We start from the raw sequence: 15,198 nt of genomic DNA on the forward strand, positions 1-15,198 counted from the left end.
CATGCATTTCCGTTATTTCCGTTTAAGGATGGGGGGGAGAAATCTCTGCTGTTGGAGTTATGTCCAGCAAGTCATACCCCCCCTCCCACACACACACACACACACACACACACACACACACACACACACTTTGCCCTTGTCACGCAAATACACATATCTCCTCAGTACTAATTACTTCTGGTTAAACGTCGACTGTTTAAACCATGGTCTTCAACGTGGATATCGCCCCGTTCGTAAGCATTCGGTATATTTTATGGTATTTTTTATTCGTAGCTAGCTAGCTAACATAAGTGGCTGTCAAAGTTGCTGCGGACACCTTTAGCTACTTAACTGTCCATGTTGCCAGGTTAGCTTCGTGTTGTATTTGTCCTTGAATGTTTCCCTCGGACACCACGGGAGCTTTTTTTTTTTTTCTCCCCCACCTTCCTGTTTTTGCAGCGCTTAAGTGCTAAAATGGGCCATCGTCGGCAGACTGTAAACAGAAATGTCGTGTCCTCATCAGAGGTAATCACACCTGCGCTCCAGGTGCATTGGACGATGGGACAGTACTGATGGAAACGGGGGGGATTTGTTGTCTTCGAGTGACATTTCCGGTGCCCCGGGCTAGCAATTAGGGCTTAATCCGCCCAGAGATTTTGTGTCCATTAGCCTGCCTTGGTAATCACGTTGTTTATCACAGAAACATAATCCCTTTGTCATCATCACCCGATTACACAGCGCTGCGCCTTCCTCCTGAGCAGGAAGTCGCTATTCATTTCTCCCTTTCTTTCTCCTTTTAATGAAACGTGTTTCAAGAAAAACAACATCAAACAATTAGTCTCACCCAGAATCTGAATTGTCGTTAGTTTCTCTACTACTGATTGTCTTTGGCCTTTGTCAGCGAAAATTGTGCCGCTTGTGATTCACCATCTCAGGAAGTTGGAATTGTCACAAAAAAGATAAACAGCTGGCAAATCACTTCAGCTTCTAGTTTAAGCATGTATTGGTTTTTGATTGATCATTTGGTGTTGTACAGCAGCGGGATCACTTGGATTTTCAATTCCAACTCATCCGTCTTGCCAACCCCCAATAAAAAAGTAATAGACGCATTACTCCAAATCATCACCATCAGCCAAAATGTGTGAGTGGTAAAAATAAAAAGAACGGGCCCACCATCAGTGAGGTTGGTACAGTAGCCTGGCCGATACACGGTGACACAGACACTTTGGAGTCGGCTCCTGACAGCTCGTGGTGGGGAAGGCTACTGTTCCTCTCTGTTATTCCTCCACATGCTGACCTCGTATATCCCACACAAATCTCATGACGACAGCACTCTGCCAATCACGACTGTAGCCTGTCAGCAGGCAGCAGACTCTGGCTACTCTCTGCAGGCACGCAGAAAAAACACGAGCACAGGTTTTAAACTCTGAGCTGGTACTTGGTGGAAAGTGTTGTGGGTGAAAATTGAAACAGCAGGCAATTCCATGCATATACTCCATGAATTTCATTTTCTTGTTTTAACTTAATGCCCATCTCCGTCAAACAGTGTGGAACGCAATGGGATGGTTTAATTAAGACCATCATTTTGCCCCATCGACGTCCAGTGACATCAGTGAAGCTTGGGATGAAGTGTTGCTGCTTTATTGGTTAAGGTCAGCTGCTTTGTGTTGTTGGCTCCCTTGCGTTTGTGTTTTGTCAGCAAGCTCAGCGCAAGGGTAGTTCTGAAAGAATATTTTAGGAGCTTTCAACTGAGACGAGTTTTATATTGGCTCCCTCCCTTCACCGCAACCATTGTTTCACAAACATGTCTGCATTAGTGCAGCATTTCTTAAAAGCAGTCCCTTCTGCTGGAGTCCTTCCTTTACCAAACATGTTTAGATCTCATTCCCGAAGTTCAGAGTTATTACTTCCGTTGAATCAATTCAATGTTGGCCAATTGGTTTTATATCAGTAAATATACATCTTAGTGGGTGTAGGAAAATATGAATTCAGTGTTAGAATGTTCCCATTTTGTGATGGAACACCATTCACTAAATCAAAAGCAAAAAAAGGGCTCACAATCCAAAACTTTTTTTTCTCCAGAACAGTTCTTTTGGAATGATTGGTATAGTAATGAAGACCATTTCCATTCTGTGTTTACATAAGACGTTTCTCCCCCTCAAGATGTGCAACGCCTCCGAGAAATGTCATCTAAAATGGAACAAGACCAATTATGCCGTCTATTTAGGCTTCCACGAGTCCGAAGGTTTGGCTGTGCTTACTGACACAATTTGTGTGATTCTCTGGAAGCCGGTCAGATACCAATTAAGATTGAGTGTGACGCAACGTCATTTGATCTGTGTCAATGCTGCTGCCAAAAACATAGGGTGCATTTATGAAACCCGCAGTAACGCTAATAAAATAAAAGTTGAACTACATTACAGCAGCTGTGTGTGAAAACTGCTGGCTGCTGCATCCTCCCCATTCAGCACTTCTGCATTTGTTTCTACAGCCTGGATTCAAGTGTACTCCAGTGGCTCGTATATTATATAACGCTTCTAACTATATAGCAGTCGCCGTGGGCAAACGCTGCACCGCTCACATGCAACGTTGGAAGAATAGAACAAATATTTCACACGCTTCTGTGAAGGTTTCGCAAGCAGCAATTTTGATAGGAGTTCCGTTCACCGCTGAAAGTGTTCAGGCACAATGTTAATTAAACAGTGAGCGGCTCCCCCTCAATGTTGTATTTCTACACTGAGCCAGTGTCGGGTCCTGACGGACGTTCACAGAGTTGTCTTGGGAAATTGCAGTCCGAGGCGGTTGCAGCTCAAACAGCCCACTTTGCACCCGAGACTCGCTGCTAATGTTGGCCTTTTAAGTGTCATTGTCCTCTGCAGAAACTCATCCTTGAATGAAAACCAATGCTCACTTGACAATTCTCCTGCGCAGAGTAGAACCCACGGGCTTTAGTCTCTGGTATTTCTGTGCAGTCTTCTTAATAACTCCACCTTCTGTTGCTGCTAATTCTTTCCCTGATTGTTTTTGATAAGGAGGTAAATGTGTCAGTGCCTGCACTTGGGAGATATTTATTCGCACTCATGATAGGGTGTGTCAGTAAGTCATTTTTGTCAGAGATTCGCACTTGCACAGTAGCGAGAACTGGAAAGTAATTAGTACGAGGCTGTGAAAACGGGACATTTAGCTGCTTGTTAGATGCTAGTTAGCCGCCAGTTAGCCGCAGACAGGCTTTCCGGGCAACGGCAGAAATGTCTGTGTTTTCTGTAAAAAAAAAAAAAAACGTGGTAGTTGTTGGTATGTAATGAAAAACGCAGCTAAGTTAGAAGGTCGCTGCTCTTAATTGTACAGTTAGCTGTCGCCAGATCACTACTAACATGACCACTAAGTGGCCTAAACACTATTGGCACCAAGCTTAGTTTCAGTTTCTCACAGAAGAGAATTACTCTTTCTTGTCAGTTGGATTAATGGAAAAATAAAATATCATGTACGTAGTAACAGATTTAAACAGGTCATGTCTCATGTGTGAAAGTGCACAGCCGGTCTGCTCGACTAACTTATTGTGCAAACTTTGTTTCTTGAGGCTGGGATGATGCCGTGGTATTTGAGGGGTTTGCATATTTTGACGTGCAGACAGTGCGTGTCCTCTTCTGTCTTCAGTCTTAGCATCGCCGGCTCCAGTCCGAGCCGGCCAGCCTGTCACCGATCAACAGAGGCCGTAGCAGGAGCAGGACGACGTGCCTGAAGGCCTCCACAGAAGTAACCAAGGTCACAAAACCCCCACAGCACCTCCTCTTTTTCCCAGAGCAGCAGGCTGACACTCTCCGGTGCTAACTCCCCTCTCGGGGGCTCCGATCTCTTCCTGTATCCCACTTTTCTTGGCACTTGCGGGGGACACCATCCTGCAACGTGTCCCTGTTTCTCCTCCAGAAAAATATCCGCGGTGAAAAAAAAAACTGCTGGTGAGTCATGTTGAACGTTAACCCTGTGGTTCGCCGAACCACATCCCCCACCGACTTCTAATAGTCGAGGGGGTCCCCGAGGGACCGCCGCTAAGTAAAACTACACCCCGAGATCTGGATGTTGTTGTCTTGTCTCAATAAGGAGACGAGCACTTTAAAGGTTGTTCACTTCTCCGGAGAGGAGGGAACGGCACAGAGGCAGGAAAAGATGCTTTTTTGGATCTGGCCGAGTGCGATAGACGAGAGAGGGCAGAGAGAGAGAGAGAGAGAGAGAGAGGGAGAGAAAGCATTCTGGTGCTGCACGGAGCTCGCTCGCTCGTTTTTATCTCTCTCCACATCGTAATATTGTGAAGAAGAGGAGCCATCTGGAGCTCCTTTGACGCTCTCATTTTTTTTTCATTTGATTCATTGATTTCAAGATGGACTCCAAATCTTTTTTTACCCCCTCTTTACCAACAAGGGTTGTGAAACACGTTGTCTACACGGGCCCTCCTGTGACACAAGTGAAATGAAGCCAATTAACGGACAAACGTGTAATATTTGACAATTTAGAGAAGAAACAGCGACATCAAGTGGTTGCGTTTTAGCTTGCAGCACTCTTTCGCTCACCCTCCCTCTCCCGAGCTTGCCAGTGAGCTACAGTGGCCTGCGCACACAAACCTGGATATCTCATCCGCCTTCTTCTTCGTTGGTTTATTTGAGGACACCAGTGTTCATCCTAAAGATGAAACGAGCCGTCAAGACATGATTCTCCAGACCATCTGCCTTAAAAATATGGCAGCAAAAGATGGCAACCAACTGGGAGCAAGACCCTTGCTCTATGTATATTCTTATAGATATACAAGAACTATAAGTATACACTTTTATCAATGTATTGATGTGCATTATATTAAGCTTATACCAATACAAAAATCAGAAATCAGGCCAAATTTAACACACTGGACTTTTAAAGCTAATCGTCCCCAACTACATTCTGTGGAAGCATATTTCTGCCATATTTTTTTTTAAAAAAAGGGCTCGGTATGAAGTAATTACGTGAGAAGTTTCACGTTTCACTGGATTATTTTCACATTATTTTTAATCAAAACTCAACAAAACATGGCCGAAGCGAGGCACTGCAGCTCGTTTTCGCAATCGGCTTGAGACATGATGAGATCCCCAACTTGTTGAGCACCGTCGATAACATTAATATTAGTATGCATACTTTACGGAGGGTTTTGAAATGCATGGACGGTTGTACCATTGAAAAAATGAATCCAACCGTATTGCGGTAGCGTCGTTCCTCATTGATCGACTGGCGGGGCGCAGAAGGCTCCGCGGGCGCAAGCTCCACCATCCCAGTTCCATCCAAGCTGGGTATGTTGTCACGCAAAGCACATCCACATTTTGAGCCATCGCAAGGTAGCAGGAGCTCAATGGGACACGTGCCACTTCAGTTGGAGACGCTTGCAAAGACGGTCCAGTACAGTACGGTGCCTTTTCTGCATCGTCTCTTTAGTTTCGATTCGTCATCATGAAATAATGTGGAAATTCTCCAGAAAAAACAGGAAACTGATTCTGAGCCACCACCTCCCCTTTTTTTTTTTTTTTTTAGTATGGCAGCAATACACTTCTGTAATCTTCCTCCCATCCTCTAACTCCCGTTCTCAGTGAACGCCCCCCTGCTGTGGCCCACTGCTGACCGCTCCCACCTTCGCTATTATCCAGCAGCGCTGATCCTCCACCCCAAAGCTGCTTTGTTATAAGCTGCACCTCGTACTGCAGACGGAACCTCCACCCTGCTAATTGTTTAATACGGACCAGAGATAAAACACAGTGGCCCGGAGCGTGTTCCTGTTGTCGCATCCCTCCGCGGATTGGCCGGAGCCACCGCTCTCATCAAATATGAACGAACGTCGCGGCATTCCGATTCACAGAACGCTCCCGTTCTGCCGAGCCGCGCTGTGTAGGATTATTTTATTCATTTATTTATTTATTTATTTTGTCTAACGTTTCTTTTTCTTTCCTTTAAAGTCCGTTTCGTCGCCGGGCGTTAGTTGAAGGCCGTTGAAGCAGCCGCTGGGGGTGCGGTCTCCCAGGAGCCTGCTGCCCTCCTCTCCTTTGGGACGTGTGTGTGAATCAGCACATTTGTAGATGGGAGGTGTGGGAGGGGAGCAAAGAAAAAAAAAAAAGACAGCACAGGAAAAAGTCGTCCTCTCACGGCCTCTCTGACCCAGCCCATGTAGAGCACCTGCGGTGTTCGAGCTGTTTGCCTGACCACGGCATGAAAGAGGCCTGTGTTGGACAGTGGAGCCAGGGGACACTAGTGCCTGTGTGTGTGTGTGTGTGTGTGTGTGTGTGTGTGTGTGTGTGTGTGTGTGTGTGTGTGTGTGTGTGTGTGTGTGTGTGTGTGTGTGTGTGTGTGTGTGTGTGTGTGTGTGTGTGTGTGTGTGTGTGTGTCCTGGACGTGTTTGTTGAGAAGGCCTGAGAAATGTGTGAAGGGAGGGAGGGGCAGGCCAGAGGAAAAAAAGGAGGAGAAAGGTGAGATGACAACGCTGTTGGGTAAAAACCAAAGAAATCAAGTTAAGTACTTTTTTTTTTTTTTTGCTTATTTTACGTGTAGATTTTTCTACATATTTTCTGTTCTGCCTTTGCGCTAAATATGCAAACAATCCTTAAAATCCCTGGAACAGTGGATTTAGCCCTCTGTTTACAGCCTCCTGGGAAAAATGCTGGATTTTTTTTTTTAACATCCAGCTAAAATACAGTAGATCCTTTGTTGGTTCTTCCACATGTTTGTGAGGGAAGAAAAAACAGGTGGTCTCAGAGGGTCTGGCTGAACTTATTACCCACTAAACTCTGTACAGTTTCTGAAAAGAGACGCATATGACTGTTACAAAACATTGGTGAAGTCGGTTTTGCATAATACAGGACCGTGTGCGTGTGTGTTTGGACCTCTGTGAAATAGAAATTGATTAACTTCCACTGTGACTTTCCCCTGGAGCTTTATCATCTTAGTCCAGATGGCGACTCTTTCATTCCAATTCCTCCTCAGCGGTCCGTCCAGTCACTCACCTCCTCAACTGTCTGGCTAATTACGGACCTTAATACACTTTTTTAGTTATTCAGAACTTTTTTTTCTTCCCCCTCAAGGTTTGCGCAGACAGACTTTTGAGTCTTTTGCACTTTTGATCCGGAGGACGTCTACTCCGGCCAACTTGTTTCAAATGAAATGAGATTTTTTTCCAAAGTTGACCTGCGTGATTCTCTCTACCCGTCCACTATCGCTGCCTCGGAGCACTTTTGATTTCCGCTCCGACTGTGTTGTGCATCTTTTCGCCAATATGTCAATACAGTAGAGAGATTGTGGAGCTAACCGTGACTCTGCTGCCGTCCCAGTGCGACATGCCTGCCAGGCTTTTTCCAGATGATGTTGAACAGTGAGCACACGCACGCAGCCTCGTTCAACACACACACGCACACACACACACACACACACACACACACACACACACACCCAGCAGCCTGGTGTCCCGCTCAGCTCCCAGCCTGCTGGTGTCCAGGCTCCCGAGGTGTTTCACCGTTCTTTTTTTAGAACCTTGGAATCTCTTCTTGTTGGCGGCAGAGGAAGGAGAGCACGACGGCCTCGCTGAGCTGCTCTGCCCCGATGCCGTGTGTGCTCACCAACGGCTCCCTGAAGCTAAATTTAGCCCTGGCCTGATTCAGCATATTCAATCACCTTCAGCGGCACACTTTAGCTCGGCCTTAAATGTCCTCCGCTCCGCCGTCACGTCGACAGCTCTGCTCTGCGCTCCGCGTCTCCATCCGCACGTCCTCCCTCCTCACCGCTGCCCGCTGGTCGTCCCGCTGGGCTCCCGGGCAGCGGCTCCGAACAGACGACTTATCAAGGAACCACTGACCTGACTCTCCTCCCTGACACTCGGCGCGGCCGTGCCGACTCTCCCCTGATCTCAGCGTGATCACGCTGACACCCACCATATGGACCGGCCGCCTTTTATCTCCACCGCTCCGCCGAGTCTGCAGAGAGCGCAGCGTGTTTTGCATATAGCCGCACAACACCGGGAGAAGATCAATGAAAGGACTCTTTCTTTTTCTTTCTTCTTCTTCTTCTTTTTTTGAAATCCATAGGAATTTATCTCTGGTCTTATTCCTGCAGTTGCACATTTTTGCAAACCCCCAGAAGCTTTGGCGTTAATTAGCTCTGATATGAGCTAATGCGACGCGGCCTGCTAGTCATGTTCCATTAAAGCGTCCGAAGGCAATTTAAGTCGCAGTACAGGAGAAGTTCACCCTCGGAGTACTTTTTGCACCGCTGCTACTTGAAAGGGGACAGAATCTGAAGCCTTGCGCGCCAATGTTGCTTTCAGTACCTTTGTGCCAACCAAACGTGTGCGTGGATGCTAACCCGCACTGTGTCCTAGTACGTGCCGATTCGGATACCTAGCAGTTTATCACGACAAAATGCTGACAGGCCGTTGATATTCAGTGTGTATCTGTGTAAAGGATAATTGGTTTGATGTATCGTGCCACGCCCAACGTTGAGGACTAGTTTTTATTGGGCACGGTTAAGGAGCATCCTCCCGTGTGCCGTGACAGACGGTGCACTGCAGCGAGCACCTGTTCGGGATGACACTACGTCCTTGGCTGAAAAATTCTTACACTTCAGCAAGTTCCGTTTTCAGCCCTAAAACACAGCGCTAGGATCAACCTACCTAACAACTCACAAAAATGTGTTTTAGTTGAGTTTTTATTTTATGTTTTTATTATGGTGGCAATTTTCTTGTTTTAGATTAACCATTGTAGGGTAGGGCAAACACTAGGTGGCAGTTCCGATTGGCGGCGCCACCAGGGGGCTCGGCAAGAGGAAGCGGAAGCCAGCCTGCCTCATTATCCAGACACTGGCAATGAGCAACAGGTGTGGCTTTGCTAATCGTCCTCTGACTTTTCCCCTTTTTTTTGAAGGGTCATTAATATATCTCTGTTAGCGGCGCGTGAGCCAGGACTGGCTACACATAGTCTAAGCATAAGGAGGAATGAGAGTTAGCTTCGTCGTGGCAGAAGTGAGATACAGCACTTCTGTTTTAAAGAACCTACTGCGAGTGGTAAACAATAATTACAACTAAAGAGATTGGAAGGAGTGCTGCTAATAGCATAGTGCGCTTATTATACCTGCGCTAATTGGGCACTGAAAGAATAAAAAGGAAAATAGCCTAGCAGGCTCTCTCACTCCACGTTGCTTCGCTTCACTGGCTTTGGGTTTTTCCAAAGGGACCTTCAGACTGGTTCAACCTCCCAAGGTCTCACTGGCCAGCTTGACAGACAGAAGGTCAGACTGGTCGCCCCTTCCCGTGGGCACTTTGCCGTCAGGCTTGATGGAACATCGCAATGTGATGACCACGCCTCTCTACCATCGTGCTAGCATGACACACCGATGTACAACGGGAAAGTGAGTTATTTCAGTTGACCGTCTCTGTTGGGTCCTGGGGGTCGTTAACCGGCACAGGTAAACTGTGACTCAGCATGTTTTCATTTCACACGATCGTCATACGTTTGAGGTTGAATGTTATGCTGATGATACCTGGAGGTTTTGCGACGGCGCTGTTCCACACCCACAAAACACAGAACCCCTGGTGTGTGCGTGCACGTGCGTGCACGTGCGCGCGCGCGCACACACACCTCACCAGCGTCCTGAGAACACTGAAAGCTACTCTCCAAAGATCAAAAATGCAGCTGTGGACTTGTTCCCGTGCCGGCCATGTTCATTGAACTGACAGATTACATCAATCAGTGCAGCGCTATTACCTCCTCCTCCTCCTGCTCCTCCTTCTCTCTTCGTATTTCTTTATTCAATTTTTTTTTACTTTGCCCTAGTTGCCTGAGAATATTGCCCTGCCGTGATGGGTGAGAGACTCGCTGAGGAAGCAGCAGCAATTAGACTGCAGGAATGGAAATCCATGCGCCCACTCGCACCTGCAGGGAGTGAGACCCCCGGCTGACGAGCGCCGCCGGGAGACGCAGTTATTTTGCTACGTCAGACGGGAGAATCTCTATTTTGGCCTGGTTCGACTCTCGGCTTATTTATTATTTATTGCGCCGCTGCGTTTGATACCTCGTTTTGCATTTATGCCTCTTCCTTTAAAGGGGCGATATTCTAAAAACGGGTTTTAAAACTTTCCATCCGAGACGACGCCGCCTTGCGCCGTTAAAAACGTAGCATGAAAAACTCTACCAATTTCGCCGCATGCTTAGCCCTCTGCTTTCAGCCCAAAGCGGAACCTCTTGTTGGTTAGCTTCCTGCTAAAACTGCTGCTTTGCTTTGTTGTGAGAGGACAGAAACAAGTAAAGGAAACGCCTGTGTGGGGGTGGGTTCTCACTAACCCGGGGAGTGGTCGGTGAAGCATCGGTGCCCTTTGTGACATCACCTGGGGGATTGTGATCAGAGCTACGGGCTTTGGCGCACATGTTCTGAAGAGCGGTACGGGCATAGAAAAAAGGGGATCATTTTAAATTCTGGGGGAGTTCACTGGCAGGATACAGACGCAGCTTATTTTAGAAAACTCTGGTGAAGTGACTTTCGTCCTAATATGGAACCTTTTTTTTTTTTTTTTTCGGTTTTCTTTTTTTTTAAATCAGCCACTTTTTTTCTCCTCCAAGGGTTTCAACGTGTTGTTCCTGCTGGCGTCAGAGTTGATAGAGACGAGACCGTAACGCGGCTGACGCAGGAAGCCACCGCCGCGCTTTGATAAACAAAAAGCAAATACCCAGCTGTATCAATAACGCAGACGGTTGTCGCCTCGCGCTGATGAAGGCGAGGATGTCACTTTTGAACCGGGTTCCCGCGGTGACGGAGGGAGCGCATCAAGGCGTAGACGTGGGGCGGCTTCTGCGCCAGAGCTCTTTTCATCCAGCGGATGCAAGTTTTTTTTTTCTCTCTCTCTCTCTCTCTCTTGTTCTCTTCCTGGTTTGTGCCGTTTTCTCTTTTCAAATGAAAAAAAAAAACAATAAAGAAAAAGAATTGGGAGAAGTTTCCCCGTTCCTCTGTTGCTCCCGTGCTGCGGACGCTCCTCACTTCAATTCCCCGCAGTTGCTCCGTTTGTTCCTCTATTACCCGGGCACGGCAGCCACGGAGAACTATTTCTCATCCTGTTTTTGTTTGGCTGTGGCTCGTGTGATTAGTTCATATTAGAAATTAGGCCCCCATTTTTCTTAACAACAACAACAAAAAAAAAACTCTTATGGCACCACAAACAGTACTAAATGGTTCTTTTGTGCACACGAGAATTAATTGCGTCATTATTTGAGAGGAAAACATCCATTTCCATTTTTTCATGTTCTTAATGTTGCCTGCTCTCTAATGTGGTTACTCTTGTCGACAAAATGGAACATTTTTCTCAACCGACGCACTCAGTCGGCGGTGATTTGTGGTCTTTATCCTCTCTCCCTTTCTCTCTCCCCTCGATCTAACCTCACCTCTCGCTTCATGTCTTCCAGGTGAGCCGCGCAAGTTTGACCCAAACTTCAGAGGACCTGTTCACAACAGGTACTGCACCGTTTTCGGTTTTATTCTAACCCTCTTCAATAGCTGTTTAAATGTAGCTTTGAATGGAAGAAAGAGAAGTGAATCAATCTGAGTTCATATTGAAAACTCCTCTTCAACACTGTAGCGATAGCTCCACATTTATTGAGGCAACATCTGACTATTAAAGGTCCGCTGTGTAAAATTTGGCTTGATTTATGATTTTTATATTGGTAAAAGCTGCCCATAAATACTTTAATGAAAGTGCAAACTCGCAGTGCAATAAAAGTAATTTGGTAATTCTACCCTCATATAAATAAGAATACACACACAGCAATAAGGGTCTCGCTCCTAGCTAGCTGCCATCTTGTGCCAGCATTTTTTAATGGAAGCCCGTCAGTTCCCTAAATAAAAAAAACAACAACGTGTTTTCAGGCGGGGTTTCCATAAAAATTTTTATACACTGTAGCTTTAAATCGCGGTTGTTTTCTGTTTGCCTACGGAGCGAACTGTCCTGCACGCTCGCTGCTCAGGGCGGCCGATGGATTAGCGGTTTGTCATGCAACATTGATAAAGATCCATGCCATCCAGGCCTCGCTCTGGCAGCTCTGTCTGAGCCGGTGGCCGGATTGAACCCAATGACACACTCCGTTACATGGCGCTGACCTCACCTGGATTAAGGCAGGGATGTAGTGGAGAGTCTCATCCTTTTCTGACTAACACCCTTATCTGCTTCGCTGGGTTAATTGTCGTTGGCCGACTCGTCTGCTTCACTCTGCCATCCGATTGCTCAGACCCAACCCGCCCAGACAAGATTTTTGGGTCATTTCAACTGCTGATCAGCCGGGATCCTCACGTGTCACCTTCTCAAGCAGCTACGGAGAAAACGGTTCCAAAAGGAGGAAAATGTCCAGCGAGCGGCGGCTCTCTGGGGCGAAAGTGGGCATTTTGACAGCGGGTTCACTGCGCTGAAGTGGCCTCCACAGTGGCCAAATGGAGCAGAGCGGCCCCCCCCCCCCCCAATCCCCACCCACCCAGGGATGTGGTGGATAGAGGGAGACCGGCGTCGCGGACATATGCAGCAGACAAAAAAAATCTGCAGCAACTGTGTGATGCTTTTGTCTCGACGTGGAGCCAAATCTCTGAGGGATTTTCCAGTTTCAGGCACCCTGTTGAATTCATACCACCAGGAATTAATGCATCTCCGGGGGGGGGGAACTGGGTCCAACCCATCCAGTGCTGTCAAGACGTACCAGTCAAAGTGATTTGAAAAGTTTAAAAATGAGTTTTAAAAAGGAGTTTGTGGCCTGACTTAAATCAAAGCCAATTCTAAAGTCGGCCCCCTCCTGCAGTGCTGAGGAACAGTGTCATCGCTCTCGGCCATTCCAATCAGTTGCATATCACACCAGTTATTGAGTTGTTTTGCTAGGTTTCCAAATGTAGGGAGGCACGATGGTGAGTAGCCCGCGGTGAAGTCGTCTCTTATGTGATATCATTCAACCAGAAAGCACCAGAGACCTTGAACCTTGAAGAAGACTGCTTGCCGTCAATTACATCTGCATAGATCCAATGTAAATCCCATTTGTCTTTATATTGTCTTTATAACATAAAACTCAATAGACAAAATGCATCTCTTACTCCATCGATCCCACAATGCATTTGTTCCCGTGAATGTTTTGATGCTGTCGCCCCCTCCCCCTTCTCCGCAAAGCACTAGAAGAACAGTAGCTCATCCTGTTGACACAGTGGAGAGCCAAATGTTGCATCGAAGCAAAGGCCCAGAGGGCGTCACGGCCTCCTGGTTTTTGTTTTTTTTTCTTCATGATGCACTTATTATTACCAGATAATCTGATCTTCTGGTAAAAAAAGAAAAAGAAATCATCTTTTTGTTTTTATTATTGTGCTTGGCGTCAGTCTGCCGGCGCTGCTGCGAAGGCGTCTCTCAGTCGTCTCTTTATCCGGAGCCTCTCCAGCCCATTGCGCTGCTACAGCTGGGCGAAGGCTCCGACGCCACTTTGAAGTTCGCTGTGGCTCGGGGGCTTTTTCTTTTTTTCTCTTTTTTCCTAATGAGTGCTGGGAGCGGACCGACTCCTTGCCTCCACCCCCCCGCCACCCACCCAGCCTCTCTCTGTGCAGGCGAGCTTGGTGCCCAAACGAAGGAGCGCTCGTTTCGTCGGGCTCCTCTAACGACCTAATGAATGTGGATGATGCCGAGTTATGAGGGGGGAAAAAAGTCGGCCCGGCTGTAAACAATAACAGGCTAAATGTGATTAGCGTAGCTTAGCGCCACGGCTGCCTTATGGCACCTCATCATCATTGGGGGGGGTTAATCGCCTGTCTTTTACCTCCACCTGCTAAATGGAAGGTCTGCACTGAAGCAGGGCAGATCCTCACTACAATAGCGCCACCAACCGCCCCGCCCCCTCCCTGCTATTGTGTAGCGCTTTAGCCGCCATCTGTGTCACTTTGGCCCCTGCTGCTCATAGTCGCCATCATCTCGCAAAAACGTGCAGCAGCGGATCTCCTCCTGCAGCCAAGACAGACGCTTCATTTAAAAAGTATTTCTTTTACAACGACATCCGAGGAGGTTGGACTCCCGGGAGCGAGGCCCCGTCCCGGTTCCGAGACTCTCGGACTCGGGTTTAGCCGTCTCCGCTGCCACGCTCACCTGCACTTCAAAGACGGCTTTGTGCCGTCTGCCGTCTTTGCTCTTTGTCTTAATAATGCAGCGTCGCCTACACGATGGAGCCGCAGGAGAAGAGAGGAGGAGGAGGAGGAGGAGAGGAGGAGAAAAGAGAGACAAACCCACCGTAACAGTCAAACGCCGGCGAAGGAGAAACTGTGTCAGCTTTCTACTCCCTGCACTCCCTGCTAGCGGCTGATGAGTTATCCAGAGGCTGGCAGAACAGACGGGGAGGGAATCAAAGACCAGATGCGTCTTTCTTTCTTTTTTCTTCCCTTTATATTTATAATTCATGAAATGATGTGGGACTCGGATCGGCCTCACCTTTACAAGCGGCACCGAGGCTGTTTAATCTTCTGGCTTTCGGTGTCTGTGACCGGGCGCTGCGGACACTCGAGCTGAGTTATTGCCTCTTTTTTATCTCCACGCCGTCGCTGCTGCTCTTCACCCCACAGACGCCCAACTGCGCTTCGTTCGCAAGGCATTGATTGTTTTCTTAAATGAAAGCTCGCCAGTAACGCGCGGCATTCCGCCAAGCCGGGTGGGGAATGGGGGGTCGGGGGGGGGGGGGGGGGGTGGTTGACACTGACGCGTGATCGTTGATCCGCACATCGATAATTCTCATCGACGGCATGCAAGATTATTTTATAACCGGCAGTTCGCCCCGACCGCAGTTCACTAACCCCGACAAGAGTTGCGCTGATGATAATAATCATAGCTATGTGTTGTGCTGAGACAAACATGAGCGCTATTAGCAGCGCTTTTGGGGCCTAGAAGAATTCCCAGCCGCCCCAGTGCTGCTGTATCTCAGAGCAGCTTGTTAACATGGATGCAAAACGTGTGCGGGAGGGAGGAGGCTGCAAAAATAGCTTTTAATTGCCGGCAAACTTGTCAGCACTCTGTAATAATTCCTATCGCTAGTTGGACTTGAGTGCCCCCCCCACAAATTAAGACACAGAAATGAAAGCAAAGAGTGCAACTGAGACTTCGGCGTCCAATATAAACCTGCGAATGCTTCAGGATGCAGCTCTGCCACTGTTTTGTTCCAACCTTCACTGCTG

The 15,198-nt window shown here is 47.6% G+C and overlaps 1 protein-coding gene across 3 annotated transcripts in view; it reads left to right on the plus strand.

Annotated features, from left to right (window-relative positions):
- slc44a5b (solute carrier family 44 member 5b) overlaps positions 1–15,198 on the plus strand; it is a 31,050-nt gene that overhangs the window by 588 nt on the left and 15,264 nt on the right. For all 3 annotated transcript variants that reach the window (XM_076039186.1, XM_076039188.1, XM_076039187.1), the window contains exon 2: positions 11,430–11,478. In XM_076039186.1, coding sequence (XP_075895301.1) covers positions 11,430–11,478 — 49 coding nt within the window. The remainder of the gene's footprint in view (positions 1–11,429; positions 11,479–15,198) is intronic.

The sequence above is a fragment of the Nelusetta ayraudi genome, unplaced genomic scaffold (assembly GCF_046127955.1).
Source record: "Nelusetta ayraudi isolate G7.1 ecotype Tasmania unplaced genomic scaffold, CSIRO-AGI_Nayr_v1 ptg000059l, whole genome shotgun sequence".
Classification (NCBI taxonomy): domain Eukaryota; kingdom Metazoa; phylum Chordata; class Actinopteri; order Tetraodontiformes; family Monacanthidae; genus Nelusetta; species Nelusetta ayraudi.